Below are 27,979 nucleotides of genomic sequence, written 5' to 3' on the forward strand. Positions count from 1 at the left end.
AGCCAATATTAACAGTACAGAAATGTCAAATATGTTTGAGGTAATTTAGAAACAGGGTCTCTTTGACATAGTTCGCAAACAGAGAGCACTAACAAGTTTTTCAACTGTAAAACATACTGCTCAGTATGTATCTTGGTCACAGAAAAAGTCTACAAATCTTGAGGGAGCTGTGTACAATATTCAGAGCATATCTAAGATCCATAGCTGTCTGCATATGGTTCTCAACATGGAGGTGGCTGAGCCAGCAGCTAGCAGTGCTTACTACAATAACAGTGCTAACAATGGCAACAGTGCTAACAAGCCCCCAGGAACAGTGCAAGGCTTTAAAGTCAATTTTCCACAGTGGCCAAATGTGGAATTACATTGTCCAGGTCTGTCACATGGTGCTATAGAACCCCAAAAGACAGTCAGGATTTCATCCATTCAGTCCGGTAGCAGTGTAGAAGTAGTGTAGAATAGTTACATGATTTAAATCATTTTATCCCCATTCATGTTAGCAGAGGGCTAAACTGGAAGTAGCCACTCGGCTGGTGGAAGTTAGCAGCTCATCAGGTGAAGTATCTATTGTGCTTGCTTTATGGGCCCTACAATGTGGAAGATCCTGGAAATCAGGCTTTTTTGGCTTCATGCGCCACTAAGCAATTTTCATAAGAATGAACAAGGTCCTTCCTCCAACACTGTATCCAGTTCTCTTTATACATCCATGGTGTTGACATAGCTAACAGTGTTAACCAGGAGGGAACCGGGGAGGAATCAGAGGGTGGGCACTACGCTTATGCAACATCGCCATGGGTTGGGATAGTGTTATATGCAGTAACTGTCATATGAGCACTGGCAGACACACACAGGGACTCACATGCACTAACACACACACTTCCGGATTGTCTATCACAACAGCAAACAGAGAAACGTTGAGAGAGAAACTGGGATTACACACAGAGGTAGTGTGACTCAGTTCTCTGCTTAGAAAGCCAGTACTCCACTTTATCTTTAAATAGCAGGTTGTGGTTTGCGGCTATATTAATGCTCTGAATGTCATAAACAGCTCCTTTAAGGAATTCTTATCAAATGGTAAGAGTTTATTCTCCAAAATACTGCCCAATATATTGTTCTTGGATTTTTTTTAAACTGTTGTATATCAATGTTTATGTAGATCTCAAATCCAGAATCGGTCAAGCTGTTATAGCTTCCTGGTGAAGAGCAACCTCTTACAGTCAAAATCTATAAAATATGAATGGAATTTTAACCACAACTTTGGTAATGTTGTCAGCAACGAAAGTTAACCAACGAGTTGAACTAGACACTAAAGCAGTTTGACACTTGTTAACTAACCTAGAAAAGCTAACATAGTTCACCCAAATGACAGAGAGAGAGGGGTATAGTGATATACCGTAGGTGTGCTAGCTTGTGTACAAATGTCCAAATTTCTGTCTCTGAGACATCTCCACCCCAATACAATGGGTGGAGATGGAATTTTGTCTGTAGAGAAAGTGTGTCTCTTTTCGTCTTAAGCTAGTTTTATCTTGGCAGCTAAACTGGTGTGTCTCCAAGAAAAGTTTGTATTACCAAAACTCTCTGCAAGTCTTTGTGGACTGCTTGAAAGCTTGCATATTTTTCATATACAATCCTTTATTATAATTGGATTGAATTTTAATTGTTAAAACATTGTTCAATTAATAAAAGAATCACTTTCTTATTACTGTTACAGCAACTGACCAGAAGTCAGCAGATGGACGAACTTCTGGATGTGCTGATAGAGAGTGGAGGTAATGTGAAATTCCACAGATTATTAGCATAGCTAGTAGTGCACAGGCATATGCAGGATGGTTTAAAAGCTACATATAAATCACCAAGTGCACTGTCAACACAGTGTGCCTCACAGATTGGTATGGGATCCCAGTACCTGCTGTGACCCTCCCTCCTCTCCTCTTTCTCTTCAAGAGATGCCAGCTAACGCCAGAGAAGAGAGGGAGAGGGCCTCTGTAACCAAAGTTGTGCCTCACATTACTGTGTCCCCAGGGTGTCCCGGCCTCCTCATCCCGAGGTTCCACAGACACTACGAACACCTGTCCCCCAGCCAGCTCCCTTACGACCACTCAGCCAATCACATCACTGAGAGCCACCTGGAGAATCTGCTGGGAAGTCCAGTTGGCCGGGGAGGGGAGGTGGCCCTTCTCAAAATGCCTACTGAGGACGGGGGGCAGGAAGACGAAGGGAACAGAGATGGCGAAGGGTATGGCAGCCCCCACAACCACCACCGCCACCCTCACCATCCCCAACAGGACAAACTTCTAACCAACAGAGATCTGATGGACACCCCTCTGTCGCCCATCGGCACCAAGGTGTCCACCGTCCCTGAGGTGCAGGGAATGGTCAGCATGACTTTCAGCGAGACGCCATGGGAGACGATGGAGTGGCTGGACCTGACGCCACCCAGCTCAGCCACAGCCTTCAGTATTGCTCCACCCAGTGGGCCCAGCATCTTCAACACAGAGTTCCTGGATGTCACAGACATTAACTTAAACTCTGCCATGGACCTTCACCTGGAACACTGGTGAAAGCAACATGCTAGCCATCAGCCGCCAAGTTGCTGTACGGACTGCTGATATCATGACCATACCAAAGAAACATTGACTTCTAACAGCTTTAGTCCAAGTGCCAGAATGTGCCTCTTGTCATAAATCAGTGGGATGTAACATTAAGTAGACTGTAAGCCTACCTTCAAAAATTGACGGCTGAGTCAAAAGTCGAACTACAGAATTATATTTTGACTTATTCTCTCTACTTCATAGAAATGAGCTTCTCATGCTGTCATCATATCCAGAATCCGAGGACTAGGTGCTTTCTGACATGTTCTTTGCCCTTTTTGGACAACAATGTGCACAACTACCAAATAAGTATAACAGTGGACACATGAAGGATTTTCTAGATAATGGATTACGAGATTACAGTGTTCTACCAACACTTTATGCAATATCAGTGTTACACCACCTAGACTTGAAGACACATTTTGACAATCATTGTATATTTTCTGAGTCTATGTTTGTATTACTGGAAAAAAAAGAAAGGAATTACAAGGTGAATTGGATTGCTTAGTATGGCCATTTTGTAAATATCTTAACTGTACTGACAGAGACAAGTTGACGTCTGCATATATTTTGTCAGTGGTGTGGGAGAAGACACAAACCACAAATCAAGTGTATTATGTAATCAGTTTATCAAACAATGTAAATATGACAAACTTATCTCACTGTGCACCTCTAGCTACATATACATTTGTCACAGTTTGCTTGAGCTTAGAATACGTGTGTAGAAATGGTTGTCATTTCTTTGAAGGATTTTTTTTATATAACTTTCTTTTCACTATTTGGCGTAGTTATCGACAGAATGACATTATGGAGAGAAATGAATGTCTTTGAGAAACCTTTGGTCTTATCAATTTTAATCGGCAAAAAACCTGTGCCTTATTCCAACAACTTTTTATTACCATCTTTTTATACCAGTTTCCCCTTTTCAATGTGTTAGTACTGTGCTATTCCCCTGAAAGCTGTTGACAGACATTAAAGGGACAGTTCACCTCAAATTCAAAAATTCATATTTGTCCCCCTGCCTGTATTATCAGTCTAGTTTGTTTTGGTCTGAGTTGGAGAGTGTTAGAGATATCGGACATAAAGATGACCGCCTTGTCTCCAGTATAATGGAACTAGATGGCACTCAGCTTATGGTGTCCAAAGTGCCACAAAAAATACATTTTAAAACTCAACAGCAGTTCCAGAAATCCTTACCCACCCAGATACTCAAAATAATCCACAAACCTTGTTGGGAGCAGTTTCATGTAGGAAATTATTTTTTTCTTCTTCTACTGAACTCCAACTGAATATTGGAGACAAGGTAGATAGCTCTAGGGCTGATATCTCCAACACTGCGACTCACACCAAAACAACCTAGATTAATAAAAGGCCTGACAGGTATTTTTTTTTTCAATTTTTGAGTGAACTTTCCCTTTAATATAGAAAGTGCCAACATAAGTCAACATCAGTTATTCTTGAGCAGCAAAATCAGAGAAAAATATTTATGAAAAATGCAACTTAATTGCTATTTTTAATTATTAGAAAGTTTATGTACTTAAAATGTCACCCTTTCTATTCCCAGGCCACAGTTATTTATTTTGTGTTTTTATATTTATCCTGTATTTATACTGACATTCCTTTCTAATAGATTGGGGCTCTTTGATTTAACGGAAAAACTCCAGTACTGCCATTTTGACCATGGACATTTCTTAGTAAATCAGTTCTCTTAAAATGTGATACAAAGTGAAGGAACCACTTGGAAAAGCCATGCTTACTTAAATCACTTTCTTTAAAGAATCCTATGAAGTGGACATGTCCATTCTTAGCACTTGTGAATAGGAAAATGTAATATATTCAGATCTTTACTGTGAATATTGCATGTTAACACAGCATAAACGTGTACCAGAGCCAGCCTTAACACACAGTAATTACACTAATGAGAGAATTTCAGACTCAAATTACCTTCATGGTTTTTAGTTTAGGTCAGTATTTGTGTTTTTAACACATGTAAAAAGTTCAAGGAGGGAGTTAGATGAGAAAATCAATACCACTCTAATATCTATAGGCTACACTAAATATTTGGCTGCAGCCCATAGAGTGCCCCAGGAATGAGTCGTAAAACCCACAAATGAGGTAGCACTGTTGCAATCCTGGTTCCGTCATCTTGAAGTCAGTGGGGTTTTGAATGGGGTTTTGGTTAGATGCCTGAAATAAGGTCTGTGATTAACACAAGCCTAAGAGACTTTAACATTTTGTTTTATGCCATAAAATGTGTCAGTAAATACCTCCTCTCGTGAACGTTTAAGCTACAATGTATTTTTAAAAAGGCGGTTGCTAACAAGTGGCTAAATGAGACTACAGATCATCACGCTGAACCATGCCAAACAGAGCTTTACAGACTTGTTATGGTGGTGATGTCAGCTCATGTGACCACGGTGTAGTTTCTTTATAGCCAACGTTAGCTTTTAACTTCTGGTGATTGCATTTAGACTTCAATGATCACAAAAGTGGTGTTCATTTGTGAAAATTATCTTGCTGAACAGAACGAGCAAGTATCATAATCATTTGTCAGTCACAGAGTTTATTTTCAGCAATAATCCAAAATCCAATGGAAAAATCCCATAGACCTTTTTGAAGGGGGAACCGGTGCAATGCTAACTTCTGCGTTGGCCTACAGAAAAATGTCATCCCTGGGGCACTGTATTAGCTTTGCTTACATAAAGACTGGAAACTGGGAAACACCTAGCCTGCTAGCTAACTTACTGCTGCCTGTGAAACACTTGGCCACAAGCCTATGTACCTCCCTGTTCTCGGCAACATTTTCAGCCTCTCTCTTAGTCAAATTTATCTCAGCTAGCACCTGAGATGCTAGCTGAGATAATGCTCGCTGACTAACACGTATCTTTTAAATGAATCCAGCACATAACCCCTCTGAAAATCAAAACTTGTTTTTACACTTTGGTTTTTGTACAAATTAAACAAATGAAATATAATGTGTTAATTAGTGAGCTTTATTTGCCCTGGTAGGTGGATCTTATTACAGTCAGGCTAGCAGTTTGCCTGTTTGTTGTGCTAAGCTAGCTAAGCTAAGCTAACCGTGTTCATGTTTACCAGACGCAATGTTTTTTTTTTTTCCTAGGATGGCAAAGGCATGACCCACATTCTTACTAAAGCTGCTTTCAAACCGCCAGGTGGTAACCGCCGGCCTGCAAGAGGGTTCCCCCAAATAGCAAAGTGTTTTGAAAAGTGGCTCCTGCCGCTATGATCCACAGCTGTGGTGACAGGCAGGTGCTTTGGTAAACACTAGCAGTGCAAGCTAGCTTGTAGCTTTATAACATAGCAAGACAATGAAAATCACTGATATTACCAAAGTGTTCTACATATTTGGACAGTTTACCAGTCATCTGAAGTTTGGTTGAATTGTTATCCCAGACCCAGTTCTTCTTTTGGTTGTTCTTCTAAGTTGCTAGAGCGTAAAGTCTGGGTATTCAGACGCCAGCATTATTAGCTCCTCCATTTTGTCATCTTTCTGTTCTGCAATGCCTGCGTTTTGATCAACCAAAGTCACAAAGCAACCGCCAGAAGTTCAACACTGAAAATCTGTACGTGTGCGCATGGATGGCAAACACTTCATATCCCTACCTACGAATTGAACATCGCTTCCCCTCTGTTGACTCCCCATCAGGTGGTGTGAAAGCAGCTTACCCTAACCAGTCCCACTCCTCTTGCCTAAAATTAACCAACCCAACAAAGGAAGGCAACGAGTGCTAGCCAGTCATAGAGCGATAGGGCAGGTCGTGCCTTCGCCATCCTAAAAATCCAAATTTTGCTTCCTGCACAAATATGACAGTGGTAGGCCTATCGGTCTTCTCATCTAACCATTGGCACAAAAGCAAATACATGAAACCGGTACTTTCCAAAATGTCAACCTATTTGAAGTGCATCGGCCAAAACATGTCTTCCATTTACAGTTATGTCCTCTGTTAACAGGTCTCATTGTGTTTGGTTGAGACCAAATATTGCTTTTTTCCTGTTACTTATGAAGTGTTGCACTTGTTAACTAGTTACATGTAGGCTACGAATACTCATCTTTAATATATGGCAAAGCTGATATTCTTTACTTCCTGTCCTCTGTTGTAAGAATATCTGCTGGCCTTTTTTATCAGGTGGGCTCATGTTGCAATAACTTTCCCTCATAAGGAAAAAAAAAAATCACGTCTGACAGAAGCTTCCATGTTGCTTGGCCACTGACTTGCTTTACTATTGTAAAAAAAAATCCAAAAACATCACTGTATACAACAAAAAAGAAGAGCAATAAACTTATCACAGCAAAATCATTTCTGCAGTTACTTTTTATTCATGTCCAATTCACAAGAAGCACACAATACAGGTTTTCAATATTTTCCATGGGAACTTTATTTGTAACCCTCGATAAAGATACAATATAATATTCATCGCCCTTAATATCTTATAATCTAATATGAACATTCTAGTAAATTGCAATTTATACAACATGTACCCTGGAGATTTATATTCACCAGTGGAAATGTATCCCATGAGAGAAGAACACATCTGGAGACTGCAGTAACGGCTCCGTCTGTTGAGTCAGATGAGACTGTGGGCTTTCTCAGGGTTTGCACCATTTCAAATCACAGAATAATGGAGAGAGCAGAGCTGACAGAATTCTCCATTTTTACTAAAGAGAGAATAATGACTGGACACTGCATCTCCACCAACTTGGTTGTAATGTTTTACCCTCTCAAATAAGCCACAAGTATTCAACAAATCTACTTTTAATGCAACCCCAAACTCCTCAACAATGATGGTGGCCATTTGCCAACATGGCTGACATCTGTAGAGATCATAGAATTTTTGATAAAACATTACAGGAACTCCAACAAATTTCACACCTGTGTCAAATTTATAGTCACCAGGAGTACTATTCAGCCTCTGAAAACAGTTGTATAACTTCATTTGTGGCTCTGGAGGAGCTTTGTCAAGTCTGAGAAAATAACCCCCATGATGTCAACAGGATTATTCTTTTTTGGTTTTGGAGCTTCCCCGTATGAAAAGTGAGGATATCTAGGCTTTTGCTGAATCAATTTTGACCATAATTTTTTAGTCTGTCTCTTGCTGTCAAACACAACACTAAAATTGCTGGAGTGGCCATTTCAGCAAGTTCCTTTAATGTAATTTCTTCACAATAAGCTAAAAGTTTCACACTAATAGTAATAATTCTGCAGATCTTGAGAAAGTCAGCTGTTGACTTGAGGAAATACTTCACCCCCCAAATGATCATTTGTATATCCATTACTCACCCCATGTTTCACTGAATTCATTAAAAAAAAAGTATTTCTCACATCTACTGTAAAAAGAGTCCATAAACTGAGGAAAGTCTCGATGAATTGAAGTCAAAGGGGTCTGCATTTAACAACAGCAAAACTATATAAAAACATGGGTTCACGAACTCTCACACAACTCATGCAGTATAATCCAAGTCTCATTTATCCAGTGGTATGCTCAGCACTTCCTAAACAGACGTCCCTTTCCAATGGGGAACTGAGCTAAAAGTGAAACTTATCTATGCTCACTTCAAAGCCAGACTCCATTGACATTTTACCTTGCTGGGGCCTGAACTAACCCCTGAGACTGGGACTGTACTGCACAAGTTGTATGTGAGTTTGGAAATGGATGTTTTGATAGTTTTGCTGTTATTAAATGTGGACCCCTATGACTTCAAGTCATTGAGAATTTCATTTTATGGTTCTTCATCAACCGTGGAGGCATGCAAGATAAAGTTTTCTCCACAAATTCACTGTAACGGGGGAAGCAATCGATACACAAATCATCCTTTGGCAGGTGAAGTGTCCCTTTAAATCACTGTATACCTACTGGGTTATTACTGTATCAGCTCTGTTACATTAAATTAAATGACTAGTATTTGCTAGGTTAAAAGATAAGCCTGGTAGTATTTAATATTATATTAATGGGATTTGTTGACAAATATAAAATGTAAATAATTCCATCCTTATCCATTAAATTCATTACAAGTCTCTACAGTGTCCCAGTTTTAAGGACCACCATCCATATGGACAGTTTGGTTAAGTAGCTTCCGCTCTGCGGGGGAGTGACCCCACCTGGTAGGTGTGGCTTTCTGAGAGGGAACAGCGGCAGGTGGATCTCAATAGTCTCAAGCTGCAACCTCCCCTTAGCCTGTCCTGGTATATCAGCGCCGGTGGAGGAAAACAGGTAAGGGAACGCTTCTAAGACTACAGAGATCAACCCAAGTGTAATACATGGTTTGGCGTGGGAAACATTCTATCATCAGTGCAAGCCAGACAGACATGCCAAGTCACGGAGGAACATGCTGAGTCCATGAAGACCTTAAGGGTCAAAGAGCAGTAACCATGTGAGGAGAGACCTTCCTCCTCTCCTGACAGTTGTGTGGTTGGTACAGAAGTGGACATTTCAGTCATTTAGCAGCATTTACAGATGTCATTTTTTTTCTCAAGAGGAAACCCTTGCCAGGACTTTTAAAAACTGTAGTCACTACTGTTTGCCTTTATATGGCAGCATGGTGCATCTGTGATCAGTGTGGATGAGCAGTTTAACTGTACAGTGCTATGGCAGGCTGCTGAGGAGCATTAGGACTCATTCTCAAACTGAAACATACAGACACACTTCGATTCTGCACCCAGGTCTCCTCACCGCTTGATTTGAGCCTTAACTGTCAAGCAGAACCTGCCAGGAACAGCAGATTAGATGTACTATATACATACACATTTACATCAGTGGACATAATGTCCTAAAGTAACTTTACATCAGGCAATGAAGCATTGCATTAGCTGCAGTTTGTGCATCTTATGAACTATAATTGTGTTTGAATGACAGAGCTAAACATCTGTTTGTCTGAGGAGGAATCGACCATCTCTAGGAAAAAGCAAAAACCTGCACACTTCCTGCAGTTCTTAGTTTTGGTAAGTCAAGTACAGATGCTTTGTCACGGCCCTCAGCGTCTCATAGCGACGCACAGGGCACCCTTTAGAGTCTTTATGTGATGCACAGCTGAAAAACATTGTAGCACATGATTAATGTTATGAAACCGTCATGGTTAAGTTTAGGCAACGCTACTTTGCATAGGTCTAGAAAAAAGATCATGTTATGTTTGTAATGTAGCATAACGTGGCGGTAATATGTTACGTGGGTGATGTCAGTTGCTACCACTGTAGGTGGTTGTTGTGGTTTCACACAGGACATAGGTACAAGATATGCTATGAAAAAACAACACTGACTTTTGGTTTCATGCAAAACACAAAATGGTTTCTCCTAGATGAAAGTCAGGTTTTGTTCCGACTTTCTTGCTCTTTATACTACGTCAGTTGCTCTGAGCGCCAAGTATTGCTGCTGATGGGTTTACGAAGCGTCAGTATTTGATGACTTGGGAATGAGAACAAGCTTGTTTTTCGAATACAATGAAATTAGGGTTTTTTTTCAGTCAACTCACTATGTAGTGGACAAAATACTGTTTGATCCAGATGGTCACAAGAGGCATAAAGCAATTTTGCAAATAACTTTGAAGTGTGATACTTCTGGTACATGATCTTCTAAGTTGAGGATTTTTCTTTTAAGAAACCACATGTTTAGCTCTGTGACTCAGACATAATGACAACACATGAAAGGTACAAACTCCGGCTAATGTTAGATGTGAGAAATGTATATGTCCCAAACGTGTCAAGACAAACTCTCACAGATTGCATATTGAAAAAAAGACAGAAGTAAAGCCACGCTACCGAATCCATGAGCTCTCCAGAGAGAAACGCTTTTGCATACTCATTCATTTACCACGAGTGAAGGTGCCCACAACAAACTGTGTGAAAAGAGAGTGTGTGTGTGTTTAGACAGTAGGTCTATCAGCATACATCTGTACATGTCGACAATTCAGAGGTGAACACACATATGCATACATACAGTCCACAATGTACATTTCAATAGTTGGCTATTTTTGTTCATACATCATGAGTGTCACTGTTCAACATTTTATTTGGTAGATTCTGTATTTGTGTACAACGACTTCAAGTATATACTCTATTCCTTTTTCCCCACATGAAAAGATGCATTGCATTTTACGAAGACGATGTCTTCAAGTTTCTCTGGCTGAAGATGGCTGATGATATTTTAGATTTCACTGACTATAATGAGGTGATGGGAGCTGGAAGAGTTAACAATATTCTGCTCATTACACTGTTTGGACTTAGTTCCTTTGTTCTTTGGAACGTGTGAATTAACAGGTGATCCTACGTAACTCTGAGGGCTAAGATGTCAAAGCGCTGCATCACAAAGCTTAGTGTCCCTCCCACTGCACGTTGGGGGAACCCCCCACCACACCCCACCCCTCCCACCCCAACCCCCAGCCAAACTCCATCAGTCCACGTACATGGGAGAGATGGGAGAGGCGGGGATCTGATCCAGGATGCGACATACGTAACTGGCGACGTCCACGAAGCGCTCTTCATACATCAGAATGAAAGGATGTTTCTGCAGAAAAGAAACAGTGAGGGTCAGGCTCAGTTTGAAGATCACTGGTGGCAAAATTCATTTGTGTAGCCATAGTTGTTCCTCAGACAGCCAGCAATAATGTGTTAACTGAGTTCCAGGAGAAGTTTAGTTTACATGTATTTAATAGAAATTACCCTATCAGGACTTGTTTTTTTTTTTTTGTTTTTTTGCCGTCGATCCAGATTGGCGATTGTCTTTGAGCCTTACTGGTCAACACTGATTATTGTGTTGTTTTTGTCTACTTGTGCAATGCAGTGTGAAGGATCTGTTTAATAATCTCCATGTCTGTTCACTTCCTGTCAACTATACAGTAACGTTACCTCCTCCTCTGACCTTAGTGATCACAGTGCTTTTTTATCCATGTTAGTTTTTTCACTTTTTACGGTTAATTTTGCGACTGACATATTGTTGATAGTATTTACTGTTTGTTTATGTAGCGTTTTTGACCATTTTCATAGTCACCTCAGTGTCTTTAAATAGCGAGATTAGCCGATAAGCCAGTCTAGCTAGTTACTAAAATGTAAAAAAACATTGTTAAGTCTATGAGAAGGGCAGTCAGCTCCACGGAGCTTTACTCCTTGCTTATGCAAGACAGTGTATGTCAGACACTTTAATTTTGGCAACTATTCCAAGCACAGAATGTAGAGAGCCACAGCAACCTGATGTTGGCTAAGCTCTGAAAATCAGGCTAACCTTGGTGCTATGAGTGACTGGCAAATGTCACAATTATTGAAAACACTGAGGTGATTATCAGAATCAAAAACATAATATACAAAAACAAATGGTAAATACCATTAAAAATATGTACATACAAAGCTAGCTGTGAAAAGGGAAGTAGCATTACCCCACAAAGTCTAATATTCACTCTCCTTTGAGCTTCATTTTGGTAACTACCAGCTCAGAAAATATATAGCTTGCTAGATGTTTCACTATGTTCACAAGCTTATCACTAATTGTATGAATTCAGTGACTAGAGCAGTGTACAGTGGATATTTCATGGCTTTTCCACTGCTTCCTAATAGTGCAGGAAAACCAAAACAATGAGCTCAAAGAGGCTAAAAGGCTCAGAAGAGCTCAGGGAACTGCAGAGTTGGGTTAATGTTCTCGGTGGGGGTGTCACTGTGGCAAACCTTTTCACATAACACAGTAATTTGTTCTGATGTTTACATAAAAATATTTAGTTAGTACAGGTTAAAGGTTCAAAAAGAACCACTAATTTGGAGTTATTTGGAGTTTAGGAACCACTGCTTTAGCTAAATGTAAGCTTTTGAACACACTAAATAATATGTAATATGTCATGAAAAAAGAACTATAATTTTACTTTCCAGTGCTGACTGTGTGTCAATGAGTCTACTGTAGCTCATAACTCTATGCATGGTATATTATGCAGCAGACTGTGTTCTACCACCACACCACCCCCTGTGAGGTATACACTTCATTTGTCGTGTTACTTCAAAATTCACTGGTCTTTTCAGAATCACAGACAGCACCATGAGGAGACACTTCTGATCTGAACACAGAAATAGACTTTTATTCTTTTTATTTCTATGAGTCTGAGGTATTGATGTGTGACGACAGTCAAAGAACTTACCAGAAGCTCCTTGTACTTTGGCCTTTTTGATTCATCCTTTGTAAGGCTGGACAGAAACAGAGCAAAAATTTCAACAACAACCAGGTACTGAACCCTTAGCACACACTTCTGTGGGGTCTCAAAAATGAAGCAACATACTAAAATCATAATGAGGTTCAGCATGTTTTATTTACTGTAATTGTAAATGTGCGTTGAAACTGTGAAATGATAAAGGTGAGCAGCACAGACTGAATACTACTTGCTTAAAGCTCATTTAAAGGGAAATTTCGGTTTATTTCAACCCGTCTCCTATCGTCCTAAATTTGTTTCAAGTGACTAGTGGCATAAAAATAATAGTTAGCATGTTAGCCGTTAGCCTAGATACAGCCGGGGTGCACAGTAGCGTCAGACCTGTTGAAACTTAATTGAACGGGCAACCTTCAAGTGCAAAGTTAGTCCACTAAACAAGCTTTTTCTCCACAAAGACCGCCTCATATCGTTAGGATAAATGTCAGAGAACATATAGAAAACAACATGTAAACGTGTTGTCTTACCTTACCGGTGTGGTGCCATGTTTGTTGTTTACCATTTAGCTCTGCTTTCCAAAGCACGGCTGAAATATCGCGAGAACAAGCAGCAATCTCATAGTGTGCCTGAACAAGCAGCAACAGCTGGAAGGCAGAACCGGACAGTAGCCTGAAAAGTTCATTCATTTATTTTATGAAAGATTTATAGAATAATGGCTGACTTTTTGCCAGACTTCGACTTTGTGGAGGAGGAATTTGATTTTGCAGAGTTTGATGGCTGCCCTTATTTATTTGAGCCAGAATACACTGATGAAGAACTTCGTGAAATTGAGGAGAGAGAGGCGCAACAGGTAGAGGACGAGAGAGGAGGAATGGCTGCTGCAAGGCTGCGTAGCTCTGGAGATTGGTGGTGTACCTGTGAATGCTGTGCCCCAGTGCCCACAGAAGAGGAATGCCTCTGTTGCAAGGAATGGGACCGGTTGCAGCCTTATTTTCAAGGTCTGGATGTGACCGAGGACGAGACACCTCCACCTGGAGTAGTATCCAGCTGGGCTTTATCTAGAGCTGGCGAGATATATTTCAGCCGTGCTTTGGAAAGCAGAGCTAAATGGTAAACAAACATGGCAGCACACCGGTAAGGTAAGACAACAAATTTACATGTCGTTTTCTGTATGTTATCTGACATTTATCCTAACGATATGAGGCGGTCTTTGTGGAAAAAAAGCTTGTTTAGTGGACTAACTTTGCACTTGAAGGTTGCCCGTTCACTTACGTTTTAACAGGTCTGATGCTACTATGCACCCCGGCTGTATCTAGGCTAACGGCTAGCATGCTATTATTTTTATGTCACTAGTCACTTGAAACAAATTTAGGACAATAGAAGACAGGTTGAAATAAACCGAAATTTCCCTTTAAGTATTCAAATGTCAAGTAACACAGCTTATTTATATTATACACAAGATTTTTCACTTGTTAAAAGAAATAAGTAATAAGTCCTTAAACAGCAATGAATAAACCAATGAACAAAAATGTGCTGTAACTACTCATCTTTGTGGTTGGAAGGTCATTCCAGAAAAGGCTGTCATATTTATCACATTTAACCTTTTAACATTTTGAAAAAGGAACTAAAGGTCAGGTTTTCTTTAGCTTTAAAATTTTTTTCAAAGTCTTCACCAGCGAACAGTTTGTTCAGTTGTGATTGTCCATTGATTGATGGCTCTGTTCTATACTCAGGTCACATGAAGACAACTTGGTATGATTTGATGTGGCTGAAGACTCTTAAAAAGCTAAATGTGAATCTTGAGATAAGTTTTTGTTTTTGGCCCAGAGAGAACTGTGACGCTCAGTTGTTTTCAAATGTTTTCAGTTATGAATGAAGTGGTATATTTCACACACTGATCAGAGGCCTGTAACACTGAGTGAGTGATGAGTGTAGTGGTGCTTACCATAGGTTAACAAAGTTGATGAACTTGGGGGAGAACTGCCTCTCCTCTGAGTTGCTGAGCTGGGGAGGCTCCCCTTTCACAACTTGAGTCAGCTGATCAAAAACACTATTCCACTTGGGATAAGGGAACCTTCCTGTGGCCAGCTCATACTGAAAGCAAACACAGACTTTGATGGACTGGATTTTTCTTACTACAACAGCTCTGTCCATTCCGCCTCGCTCAGACATAACAAAGGTAAGATTTCACGTTAAAGCTGACTACATTATTTGTCTTACCAGGGTGATTCCCAAGCTCCACACATCAGAGCGGACATCGTAGCCTTGTCTGGAAGCACTGGGGTCTATCCTTTCAGGCTGAAACACACACACAGAAATGGGCTCTGTTAGACTGAGATACTTCACTGAACCCACAGGACAGTTTCCATCCAGGGGAGGTCAAAGGTCAGGGTCATAAACTGAGCAGCGCCTTAAATGTGGTAAAGTTTAAGCCAATACCACTGCAGTGTTGTCACTGCCCTTAGTATGTTTATTATACTTGTTTGAGTTTTAATAGCCAAAAACTGTATGGTTCATCATCATTGAGCATTTAGTTTTGAAATTTTAAAACCATGGTGAATCAGAAAATGAAAATTACACGAACAACATGAAGTTGATTGTCATAATTCATCTATTCTCTAACACAATCAAAGTTCCCACCATGGCCCTGATGTCAAGTTATGGAAGCCCATTTCTGCCAGTGTGATGAAAAAAAATATCCTGTAATTCATTATGATCAGAAGCTAGTTTCTCAACTTGGTGTCTCAAAATAATACCAAACTGTATTTAAAAAAATGAGTTGGCATCTCAAAATAATCAGAAACTTTATCAAAATTATTAGAAACTTAATCAGAATGACTTGTCTCAAAATGAGCTAAAAATGTGACACACTTTCTTAAAATTATACCAAACTTTCTTAAAATTCGTTAATTTTTCAAACTAATGAGAAACTTATAACAAAAAAGAGTTGGTTCCTCAAAATAATGACAAACTTTCTGGAAATTATTAAAAACTTTCTTGAAATGACAAGCTAGTAGCTCAAAATAATGAGCTACTATCTCAAAATAATGCCAAACCTTCTCAAAATGACATCTCAAAATAAGTTTCTATCTCAAAATAATGACAAACTTTTTTAAAGTTATTAGAAACTTTCTCGAAATGACTTTTCTCAAAATTAGTTAATATTTCAAAATAATGAGAAATTTTCCCCCCAAAAAAGAAAGAAAAATAGTTGGTTTCTCAACATAATGACAAACTTTCTTAAAATTATTAAAAACTTTCTAGAAATGACTTTTCTATAATTGAGTTAGTATTTCAAAATAATTAAAACCTTTCTAAAAAATAATGAGAAACTTTCTAAAAAAAAAGTTACTAAAGACTTTCTCAAAATAACTTAGTAGCTCAAAATAATGAGTTACTATCTCAAAATAATGCCACCTTCTCAAAATGACTTATCTATCTTAAAGTAATGACAAACTTTTTTCAAAGTTGTTAGAAACTTTCTCAAAATGACTTTTCTCAAAATTAGTTAATATTTCAAAATAATGAGAAATTTTCTCAAAAAAAGAAGAAAAATCAGTAATGGTTTCTCAACATAATGACAAACTTTCTTAAAATTATTAAAAACTTTCTAGAAATGACTTTTCTATAATTGAGTTAGTATTTCAAAATAATTAAAACCTTTCTCAAAATGATTGGCCAATAATAAGAAACTTAATTAAAAAAAAAAAAGTTAGTTTCACAAAATATTAGATACTTTCTCAAAATTACTAAAAACTTTCTCAAAATGAGTTAGTAGCTCAAAATAATGAGTTACTATCTTAAAATAATGCAAAACTTTCTCAAAATGACTCATCATTCTCAGCTAAGTTTCTATCTCTAAATAATCGCAAACTTTTTTTAAAAGTTAATCGAAAATTTCTCAAAATGAGTTAGTATCAGACAATAATGATTTTGTTTCTAAAGATAATGAGAAACTTTCTAAAAAAAAAATAGTTTCTTAAAATTATGGCCCTGTCATAAGGGGCGCAAGTGCGTAGGGTGCGCCAATTGTCTTCTGTTGTTATCAAGGGGTGAAAACCTGCACCCTTAATGCACCCCTTCCGAAAGTGCGCATCAGACCTCACTTCGCTGAAGGATTTTACCCAGAATCCTCCATAGGGTCGTGACGCCCTAACACTGCACAGCTGGCCGGTACAACTCACCACCTTCAAACGGTAACTGACGTGTCCGCGAGCCGTTAAAGTGACAGTTCAGGTTTTTGGACATGAAGTTGTGTGAAACGCTGACCATCTGTAGCTCTGATGTGACGGTGTCACTACTCTCAACGAGCCTCCTGCTCTGAGAAATGGCCCGTAGCTTACCGGAGAAAAAGTAGTTCTGAAGATATACGGGGGACACTTAACCAAAAGGTTTTAAGCTACAAAAAAGTATGCATGTGTTTTGTTAGACTATTTCAATAATTTTAAAACATCCCCGCATTACGTCAGACCTTGCTATCAATTGGGACTATTTTCTGGCCAGTATCACTCCGCTGTGCAGGCCCGCAAGACATCAATAAGACAGTTCATCACCACGCCGTGCAGGTGCGCAGGATAGCAACGGCTAACGAAAACTTCATCGGCTGTTTCCAACAGAGAACCAGTAGGCTATTATTAGTGAGGAAGAAGATGTACTAGCCTTATATATATATACCTACTACTACAGCTCACGACACACCCTCGTCAGCTGCTGTAGGTAAACAGAGGAATTATTTTAGACTATTACTGAAATAGTCTAACAAAACACATGCATACTTTTTATAGCTTAAAACCTTTTGGTTACGTGTCCCCCGTATATCTTCAGAACTACTTTTTCTCCGGTAATTTACCACAATTTATCCAAGCAAAAAAACGTTTTAATAGGAATAACGGTAATCTAGGCTATGTTAATGGTAGAGTAAAAAAAGACGTTACAGCTAATATACACATTATTAACAGGTAAATTCAAGAGTAAAAATTTAATTTAATTTACCTGTTGGTTGGGCATCAGCATCAATACTTGGATCTGATGTAGATGCTGCTTTCTCCTGCGGCTCCTAATCCTCCTCATCATTCGCTGATTGTATCTATTTATCATTTGCAGCAGCAGTGCTGCAAACAACGTTATTTGCTCTAATGTCATGTTTCGTCTCCTAGGAGACAGACCAGCTGGACCCAAACGGAAGTGACGTGTACACAACTGTCCCAATTCTCCTTTTTAAACAGCATCGGTCCCTTGCGCACTTACACCCCTAACTGCACATTCGGCAAGTGCACTTAGGGGAAGACCTCAGGGCACAAATGCGGGTTTTTGGACAGGGCCTATGAGAAACTTTCTCAAAATGACTTCCTCGTCTCAAAATAATGAGTTACTATAGTTACTAAATTTGTTATTCTAATGACTTACAGCATCTTTTTTTTTCATCACACTGGTGAAACTGGGTTTCCATACAATCTGATCACTTTCCATCACCATGATATGAAATATCAACTTTGTTTACTTTTTTATTTTCAAATTCTGTTTTAGTGAAACACTGTTTACATCACTAGTATTATATAGAGATTCAGTCACAGTTTTTGTTTCATTAAGTCTGTTTCTGTCGTGCACACATATGTGGTGTTATCTGATATGTGAATGTCTGCCTGTATCTCTGATTATGACTGACACTTACCGCCATGTAAGGCCTGCAGCCTGCATCTCTGGTCTTGGCTATGGAGTCCACCAGCTGACCGCTGATGCCAAAATCACACAGCTTGATATTACCCTTTCGGTCCATTAGAATGTTGGAAGGTTTGATGTCTAAAATGACAAAAACAGAAAGTTTCATACAGAATAACAACAGAATTCATCCAATGTTTTAAATGGTAGAACCGATGTAAATGATTTGATACTGTGAACAACTAATACTGTGTGCTGACATTAAATACCAGCTATCTTTCAATTAGATGAGATGGCTTTTACTTAATATTCCATAAATATTAGATCTGAATTTTAATGCCTTTCATTTTAGAAATATTTTAACAATAAGACTTACCTCTGTGAATTATTTTCAAGTTTTCTTTTAAGTGGTTCAGTGCTTTAACGGTCTGTTGAAGACAAAATAAGACACATCACTTCTGTTTCCGTGATATGCATGCGTGTAAAATCAAAATGTATAAGGAAAAAGTGAATCATCTACTCACCGCTAATGTTATTTTGCCTAATATTTCCTCTGGAATGACGTGATCTAATGCACAATATACATATTTGTAGAATTTGTCTAATGAGGTAGCCATAAGTTCCATACAAATCCAACAGTCCCCCTGAAACAGACAGTCAAAGGTTAGTAACTGATATCTGACGCAGCCGCAGGATTCACTGGTTATCACTGAAATATTAGATTCCATACGAGTGCTGCTACATAGTAAACACTAGGGGTGTAATGGTACACAAAATGTCTAATTCGGTATATGACTTGGTTTTGTTATTTTTGTTATTTAGACACAAATTATTCTCTACTATACTTGACTAACTCGGCTAACCAGGCTCAGCCAGCTGGCATCCTACATCTCATAGACAGCAACTGTGCGCTGCCAAAAATTTGTGGGTAACTTGTGCTCTAGAATTTCTGTTCCGCATTTTAAAGTACTAGACAGTACAAGACTATTCTGACTGTCTGGGTCACAGGACGTACCAAATGTACGTTGCATAAAGAACCAAAGGTGCTGTAATGAATACACATACCGTTACACCCCTACTAAACAATCAGTGTGGTCACAGACAAGACAGGATGATGTGGTGATTTCAGACCTCTCTGAAGAGAGCGCCGTAGAACTGAACAATGTAGGGACAGTCACTACTCCTCATCACCACGTCAAGATCCATCAGCAGCTGCTTCTGCTCCTTCTCATCCACAGTGGAGCGAATCCTCTGAGAGACACAAACACACTGACACTTCAGACTTATTCTTCCTTTCCTGATCATCTACTTGTGACAATCAAAATCAGACAGAGCCATAAGTCATGTGAGAATCTTGAATAAGTGAAATAACTTCTTCAGGGCGAAATAGAAATCGGCCTTGAGGGCAATGGTAACCTCCTGTATTTTGATTCACTGTTGTTCTGGATGAGGTAAACTCAGATAAAGTGAGGAGTCTATAAGCACCTTGACAGCCATGATCTGGCCCGTGGGTTTGTGGACCATCTTGTTGACGGAGCCATACGCCCCGCGACCGATCTCCCCGAGGTCTCTTAGATCCTCTGCAGTGAAGTCACAATGCTGCTCCGGAGAGATCTTCAGCTTCCCTGACGACTCGATACTGTGTGTCCGCAGGCGCTCTCTGGAGGAGCACAGAGGACAGGATGAGTCAGGATTGGATGAGGTAACAGATAAGACAGAGTAGGAGGAAGACTCCACAGGAAGGGGAAGGAGGAGGTAGAGAAAGAGCCATGACAGGAACATGCATTATAAATTAATGTAGATAGGATAAATATTTAAAACCATGTGGCTTTGTAATCTGAGATTTCCTATATGAATGGACTCTTTGAGGGGCTGATTTGAAAGTATGAAGGCAGGCTGGAAAGTCTGCTGTAGATCACTTCCTGCCTCCATCCCCCAAAATGACAAAGGTGAGGATGGAAAGAAAGACAAATATATCAACCCACCATCAGGTCAATTTGAGAAAACTTGTTTGTTCCTTGGACTGGCTGAAATACAGGATCCACTGGCCCAGATGTATTATCTAAAGCGGACAGAGTTCCCATTAGATCCCGTCACCAGCCGCCTCTACTTACATGTGAGGGTTCTGGAAAGACGGAGCCGTTGGATGGAGCGGAAGCCGAGAGGCTGGTTTCACTGGAGGGCTGGCGAAATTCAGCTTCAGAGCTTTGCGTTTACCTGGCAGGACAAAGAGACAGAAACAGATACAGATTCCCAAAACATGCACACCACACTGTGGGCTCAGCCAGCTGGTACACACAGTGTGATCTCACCTCAGCAGCCACTGTCTCTACACACTTGAGATAAGCCTTTACATGAGTGCAATTAGAGATCCATGCCACAAAACTTTCATATGACCAGGTTCCAGGTATCTGTGCTTTGTACAGCTAGATCTGGCTAACAGGTCAGTTGAGATTGGTGTGGAGAAAACCTTTGTGGCATAATTTTAAGATCCTGTTTATGACCTTGGGGTTATCTCAAGCTCTTCTTAAGATCAGAGGAAGCACAAAATGCATTTTGAACACAAGCAAAGTGCCCAGATGTTCAGGGGTTCCCAATACTCAGACATTGCACCTGTTCTTTGAGCTCTAGAGGATTTTATTTCATCCAAATTGTGTATTTATTCAAGGTATTGGAATGTCAAAAAGAGCCCCATGCAGGATGCTGACATTGGAAATCCCTGTCCAAGACATTTCCATTTCCACTTTCTTAAAAATGTGCAATTCAAACCTGAACCGTTCCCTCGAGATATCAAAGTGACCCAACACTTAGATAGCACTTGATTCCAATTTAAACACAGCAAATGTGTCCGTCACCTGTAAGTGCATATTAGGATGCATCTCTAGAATATAAGTGGCGATTAGACTAGCTTCTGTGCAAAGTGCTGAGTTTAAGTGTTGGGTCGTCTTTGCCATGCCCTGTGTAACCAGCTCCTGAGTGCAAACAGATCCCTTAACCTTTAAGCCCCGGTGCAAATAAATCTCTCTTGGCCATAACTGCATTTGTGACAGTTAACAGCAGTGAACAGTGGACAGACTCCCCAACTACCAGAGCACCACACAGGCGGTGTCAATAGTATACAGTGGCTTCCTTTCACCTATTTTATCCAATTAAATATGAGCATGATAAATACATCAAGAACCTGGAGCTCAATAATGACGCTGACTGATGACTACGCAGCCAATGACTGAACAGAAACAGCTCAATGAAAGTCAGTGAGGAAAGGAAACCACTTTAGACTACTGAGGTGTACCCACAAAGAGCAGAGGTCGGTGTGCTTTGTGTGCGAGTCTATAGCTTACTTTGGGGCACTCCAGACAGGCTTATCTGAAACCCTGAAGTAAAGAAAAAACATTTTACTACATTTTCTTAGGGCTTGTTTGAGTGTTAGGGGGTCACTTTCAGTAGTGCCATTCCAGCAAGAGCCAGTGCTGAAAGTGGAATACAGGGCAGGTTGCTTTGAATGGTAAAAGAAGCACCATATTTTGGAAGGTCTAGTTCAGTGCATTGCTATGCAGCTGTACCATCTGTAACTTGATATGGTTCTGTTGTATTCCCAGTGGAATTAGGGATAGTCCAGTTTTACCAAGTTTAGTCAACACTTGCCCATTAGCAGAATGTATTAAAATATTTCATTGTTTTGTTTCATCTTTTTGTTACCCTCTGCAGTTATCACTTATTCATTGATCATCACTTATTTATTATTAACATTAAACAATAAAAATGAGACAGAAAAGTGGCAGATGGTTTGCCAATCTCATTTTAGTGGCATATGCTAATTATAAGTGCTACATCACTGTTGACAGTTGGTGTGCTGCTGTTCTTTTGACATAACACATCACGAGGCAAAACTTTTGCACACCTGAGTTTGACAGGTGCAAAGGAGAGGACCATGGGCCGATTATCATAGAACAAAGACCTCCCACACACTGTTTGCTACACTTTCAACAATAGGAAATTCATTGGAAACAAGAACAATATATCGGTACTGAGACCTTTATCATGTTATCTTCTACTTAACTTCTGGGTAACTTTTATGTAGTTATCTTCCAGATATCTGTTATATCTGTTATCTTCTAGAATAAGTCCAAGATAATTATCTCTCTAGTTTTCTTCCAGATATTTCCTAGATAGATATCTTCTTATTATCTTCTAGATATCTCCTACATATTTATCTTCCAGATTTCCCCTAGATAATTATCTTCTAGATATCCACTCGATAGTTAGCTTTCACTTTTCTTCCAGATATCTAGGTATTCTAGGTATCTCCTAGACAGTTATCTTCTCATTATTTTCTAGGTATCACCTAGAGAGTAATCTTCTAGTTATGTTCTCAGCAAACCCTGTAAGTAAACTATTCTTGCAAGTGTGGGAGACAGTGTGTGGACGTTCTTTATTCTATTCCATAAGATATGAAATAATGATATGTTACTTGTTACAGCATCATGATATGAGGAAAATATACAATATGCGATACAAAACCCACAAAAAAGATATTACAGATATTAAAGTGTATTCAGTTTTCTGCTGCATTCACTATTCTGCTAAAATACAACAAATTGCTTATTGAATTAGAACAATGAAAAAAAATATTCCCTGCATTCTTTTACTCAACAAATTGAACACTGAATTGAACACAAAAGGCACCAATGAAAAAAGGAATTATAAGCTAATTTTCTAAATGCCGCTTTCAACTGATCCTTTCAACTAACTATAAAATCCCTGAATGCCATGCTGCTGTCATTTACGATGTGTTTATTGTGCAAGTTGACATTGTGATGACGACAAGAAAATAAAATTGTGCAGTCCTACTACTCATGTTCCATTGATATGTCCCACTTCTGTGGTGACAGTATGCCACATACATGATTAAGCTGTTTCACTGACATACTGCACTTCTTACCTTTTAAAAAAGACATAACTGGGAATAACGTTACAGGACTGGTAATAGTGTCTTTTATCCTTTAGCATGTAGAGCAAGTATCATCTAACTCTGTGTATGTATTGTTTATTCTGACCAAACCAGAGTTGGCAATTGTTAATATAGTGTAAAGACGAACAGAGATGGTTTAAGTCAGTTTTATTTTGTTTCTGTCAAGTTTGAATGAAGTGTGTTTTACGATACGTTAACGAGTTAAAATTACGCTAGTCTTACAACAGTGAAAGAGACCAACCTGGAATCATCAAGTGTATGGTTGTATTTTTCTGTTTAATACAGAAAATAGGTGTAAGAATATTTACTTTCTTGACATTTTTTTGTTTATTTTGTGTATTAATTAGACTAAAAAAGCTACGAGAGCTTGTGGAATGTGGTGAACTAGCCACTTACACAAATATTATCATATACCATAAAACCCGGGTATGAAAAACAGATTATGTCCAAGCTTAATTGACAGTCTGTTTATATGTAGGAGAAGAGTAACGCACACTGCAGATTGTCTTGTTGAGGTGCTGGCGATGGAGTAGAAAACTTGAAAAATGAGGGAACGCTGCACACTCAGCTCCAAGTAAAAAAGGAATTTTATTTAGGACAACATTTCAGCACAGGGCCTTTGTCAAGTCTCAACATTTGACAAAGGCCCTGTGCCGAAACGTTGTCCTAAATAAAATTCCTTTTTTCATTTGGAGCTGACTGTGCGGCGTTCCCTCTTTTTTCAAGTCTGAATATGTGCCATAAGTCAGTCGAACAGCAGCACTGTTAACACCATAAGTTAAAAGTGGCATACCACTAAGAAGTGTCACTAAAAAAGCCACATTTTGATATCTGTGCTGCTGAGGAAAAAACTCAGACAGGGCTGTTTGATGCAGTGTCTCACCGTGGGGTCTGTCTACTGTGTCTTTATACGATCATTCTAATATGGGAACAGGCAGATAAGTGGATAAAACAAACAGAAACACAAATGATCAACAGAGGAATGTGGATGGGGAACATTTCAAGGAATCCCTTTGCCAGCACATGTCCTGATCAAACATAATATAAACACACAATCCCCAACAGCAGGCTAAAATCTTATAAAATAAGTGTGAATACCTGTTTCATTTTGACATCTCCAGCAGCTGTTGGTTTCTGTAAGGTTTAGATAAAACATTTGATACTAGACATCTGCCACAGAGTAAGAAATACAACTCAAGATGTGTTGACCACTGGATACATGACTGAACTGCTGTTTAATAGGTATCTAAAAGTCAACCCATCAATGGACATGTCGTCCGTTATCCACCATCAACACATCCATTATCGGACACAACCCTGTCTTACTGATGTCTTTTTCCAGTAAGATTTAGCCATCACAAAAAGGTACAGCCTACTGTATGCTAACTGGTTACCAATATGCTGGGTGTGCCTGCATACAAGTGTTTATAAGTAACATAATAACTTGATTATGATCCCAAATCAGTTAACGTTACTAGGGGTGGGAGGATCGATACCAAAATATTAATACTTTTGATACCAAGCAATGATTAGTTTGTCCCTTCTACATCCTACCTGTTTGTACGATGTACTGCTTCTCCAATGCTTTTGTGTTGTCTGCGCTCAAACAACATATGCTTCACATACCATGGCCTCCAACCTGACTTGTTTAATATGACACGTAATAACAGTGATGGCCTAATGAAAAAGAAAAGACCATGAGAAAGAGAACTTGGAGCTGCAACTGAAGAGAAGGGAGGAGGAGGGAAATGCCTCAGCATCCAGACCCCCAACACAGACACAGAGTTCACTTGTCACAGTCTTTTCAAAGAGGCTGAGGCAATAATTATCCAGGTGTATGGTAGTGAAATTAATATTTTAGTCATATAAGATCTGCAGCATTGGTTAGTGTTACAATCATCATAGCTGTTACTTTAGCAGACTGATTGTTCAACTCAAAATCATGACACACTGCTTTACCCTACATTAAAGTAGCCACTGTTATTAATAAAAAAGTATTGTACTGGTATTGATATCAGCGATTCAGGCCCTGTATAAGTATCGAATCAAAACTAAATTTAGTGGTATCGCCCACCCCTGAACGTTACCACAGATCCATCCACCTCAGCTGGCACTGGATGCTGCTTTGCCATTTTCTGTAAGGACTTTCTGACTTGTACCAGTGGGCACTGATGTAGCTCACATCTTATAGAGACATTCGTGACTGAATGGTCAAATAGGCAAAAACAATTCTCGGCTAACCAAAGGATTGGCTTCTTGTCCGATAATGAATTTAGAGAGCAGACTCTAGCAGTTAACTTAAATTGTACAGACCCTGCATCACATTATCAAACGACAGACATATTGTTTGAGTTACTAACGTTACATTAGCTGTGTTACAGACTGAGGTGTTTATCACATTGACGCTATCGAACGTTCACGACACACTAAACGAGAAGGACCTCGTCATGTTGTCAGGGGACTAAAGCAATATCGTTTTAAGACGATAAATAGTGCTATTATATTTAACTGTATATTCACAGACAGCGGTGCATTCAAACAGTGGCCTGGCTCAGTGGAGAGAAACACTTGAGTGTAGGCCTTGGTGCTACTTTAGCAGCCTGGTGCTAATAATATCGGTGATTAGACGTTCATAAAATGCATCTTTACGATGCCACACGTTGATTTAAGTTTTGTTTCTGGTGAAAATAGTGTCAGACTAAAGGAATGAAGACACTGTGCCTCCACAGGTCAGTCGGATCAGCAGCTAAACAGGGGTTACTGCATCACTGCTAACTGGGAGCCGTGAAGTTTCAGGCAGCTACTTCAAGCTAGCCAAAGAAAGCTAGAGCATTAGCGGAAACTACGCAATTCGCTCTTCAAAATAAAAGCGTACAGTTTGACAAGCTAACGACACGACAGAGATCATACTCGAATTCATGATGTATTTAGTTTAACAATTTGTATGATACCAAGGGACTGTTCGTTATATATGAGAGGGGAGTGGGTGGTCCAAAACTTCAATTAATTTTTCAAGTATTGGAGAGGGAGTTTTTCAATCTGGCTTAAGGGAGGGACATTTAACTTTCAGTGGTTGCATTTTATATTTCTTTTAGACAGCCTCAGAACCCCCAAACCCACAAGTGGATTTAAAAGGCATTTTTTCTTTGAAGACTTAGAAATCACATCATTTATCATAACCAGAAACTGTGAAATATGGTTTCTAATGAGAGAGGGTCATGCATTTTCCCCCAGTCACTCAGGGAGGCATAAGAAAAATAAAATATAAAATTTAACAAAAATACTTATATCTCAGAAGAAGGTTATGATCTAAAAGACAAACCCAAGAGATCACACCACAATCAGCCCCCCCTACTCTGATACATAGTGAACAGTCCCTAAGCAATAGTTGTAGTTTCTGAGTTGTCAAATTTTTAGCTTTACTAAGTGTGCAATGTCAACACCGAACCCTAGTGCTAATTTTACTATTACATATTACTATCCAGTGTTGGTCAACAACATGTCACGGATTATATAGGATTGGTGGTCAGGGTTAGAAATTAACCTCTAAGTGCACCTGCCACTGTGGCTGCTTGATTCCAAAATCTACCAGCCACTCAGTAGATTGCCAATATTTTCTTTTGGCTGGCAAGTGAAACAAATCTACAACCACTTGTATATTTTTTCCTTTCTTCGATTTTTCCTTTCCATATTTTGCAAACATTTGACAGGTGGTTTGGCCCGTTAGTAGTGTTCACCCCCATGGCCCGCTGTATTTACTAACAGTACAAAACTTAGAACACTTGACAGTGTCAAACCGAACTCTACATTCAACGTCTACATAAGTACAACATTCAAAAATTCTCAATTAACAAAATCGCATTTATAAACATTAACAAATGTTCAATGGTATATCTTACAGACAACAACGAGGATCTTATTTTGAAAATTCTGACCGGAAGTGTATGATTATTCTGTGGTTTTTTGCTTCTGGGAAGCTACAAGCTACATTTTCCTACTAATTCCAGAGTCTTCAGTAGAAATAGAAAGATGTGAAATAAAGGTCACTGCCTACCTTGCATGCTGCTGCTCTGTGTCTGCGGGTGAAAATGGTGCGACGTGGATCCGACTATGCTGCTGCTGTTGCTGGAGCTTGTGGAGTTGCTGTCAGGACTGGGAGTCGCCATTGTTGTGTTGTATTCCTGTGGGCAACAGCAGCGCTCAGGCTGCAGTGCAGAGTCAAACTTCCTCTCTGCCTCCACCAAACGGGACACTGCGACACTTGAACGCAGCAGCTGCGCCACGGCCACGTCTGTGCCGCAGCTGCCTTCAAGGTGTGTCGGAAATACCGATATCATGACTTTATAATGTAATTGTTGACACATTTCTAGTTTTCATGCAAATAAGCACACTCTGCGTATTATACCTCCCTCTTTATCTCATCACACTCCACGTCCTATATTGTATACACCGTATCAACTCAATTTTCCACTTTTATCTTATCTAATTAAACAAACTGGTAAACACAAAAGTAGGTATGCTCCTTTAACCTGCACTGCTACTGTGATGCTGTAGCACTTGGTCCCTCCTGATTCACAGTCTTTGTGTTGTTTGAGTCACACAACTGAGTGATTAGCAGTGTTTTAT

At 39.4% G+C, this 27,979-nt stretch overlaps 2 protein-coding genes across 14 annotated transcripts in view; one reads left to right on the forward strand and one right to left on the reverse strand.

Annotated features, from left to right (window-relative positions):
* Positions 1 to 6,894, forward strand: part of myocd (myocardin) — a 126,218-nt gene extending 119,324 nt beyond the window's left edge. For 8 of the 10 annotated variants that reach the window (XM_049562718.1, XM_049562722.1, XM_049562723.1 and 5 more), the window contains 2 exons: positions 1,709 to 1,766; positions 1,942 to 6,894. In XM_049562718.1, the coding sequence (XP_049418675.1) occupies positions 1,709 to 1,766; positions 1,942 to 2,558 (675 nt within the window). In that variant the 3' untranslated portion in view covers positions 2,559 to 6,894. The remainder of the gene's footprint in view (positions 1 to 1,708; positions 1,767 to 1,941) is intronic. The other 2 variants (XM_049562720.1, XM_049562724.1) reach the window with 1 other exon arrangement.
* A 10-nt stretch (positions 6,895 to 6,904) lies between these two features.
* map2k4b (mitogen-activated protein kinase kinase 4b) lies at positions 6,905 to 27,618 on the reverse strand. Of its 4 annotated transcripts, XM_049562728.1 has the most exons (13): positions 27,408 to 27,618; positions 24,452 to 24,487; positions 21,723 to 21,755; positions 20,496 to 20,598; positions 19,867 to 20,041; positions 19,513 to 19,632; positions 18,906 to 19,025; positions 18,758 to 18,809; positions 18,395 to 18,522; positions 14,944 to 15,021; positions 14,669 to 14,817; positions 12,718 to 12,763; positions 6,905 to 11,105 (listed from the first exon to the last, which is right to left on the reverse strand). In XM_049562728.1, the coding sequence occupies exons 1-13, from the start codon at positions 27,517 to 27,519 to the stop codon at positions 10,992 to 10,994; spliced, it is 1,266 nt and encodes a 421-aa protein (XP_049418685.1). In that variant the 5' UTR covers positions 27,520 to 27,618; the 3' UTR covers positions 6,905 to 10,991. The 4 variants fall into 4 exon arrangements, with proteins under 4 accessions (XP_049418685.1, XP_049418687.1, XP_049418686.1 ...); XM_049562730.1 differs by lacking the exon at positions 24,452 to 24,487 and having other exon boundaries at positions 27,408 to 27,617; XM_049562729.1 differs by lacking the exon at positions 21,723 to 21,755 and having other exon boundaries at positions 27,408 to 27,617.
* Between the last annotated feature and the right edge of the window lie 361 nt (positions 27,619 to 27,979).

This window comes from Epinephelus fuscoguttatus, linkage group LG20 (assembly GCF_011397635.1).
Source record: "Epinephelus fuscoguttatus linkage group LG20, E.fuscoguttatus.final_Chr_v1".
Classification (NCBI taxonomy): Eukaryota; Metazoa; Chordata; class Actinopteri; order Perciformes; family Serranidae; genus Epinephelus; species Epinephelus fuscoguttatus.

Coding starts and splice junctions, on each gene's coding strand:
- map2k4b (XM_049562728.1), bottom strand. CDS start 27,519: ATGGCGACTCCCAGTCCTGACAGCAACTCCACAAGCTCCAGCAACAGC. Junction 24,488..27,407: donor ACAGAGCAGCAGCATGCAAG/GTAGGCAGTGAC, acceptor TAAACCTTACAG/AAACCAACAGCTGCTGGAGA. Junction 19,633..19,866: donor GCCAGATCATGGCTGTCAAG/GTGCTTATAGAC, acceptor TGTGTCTCTCAG/AGGATTCGCTCCACTGTGGA.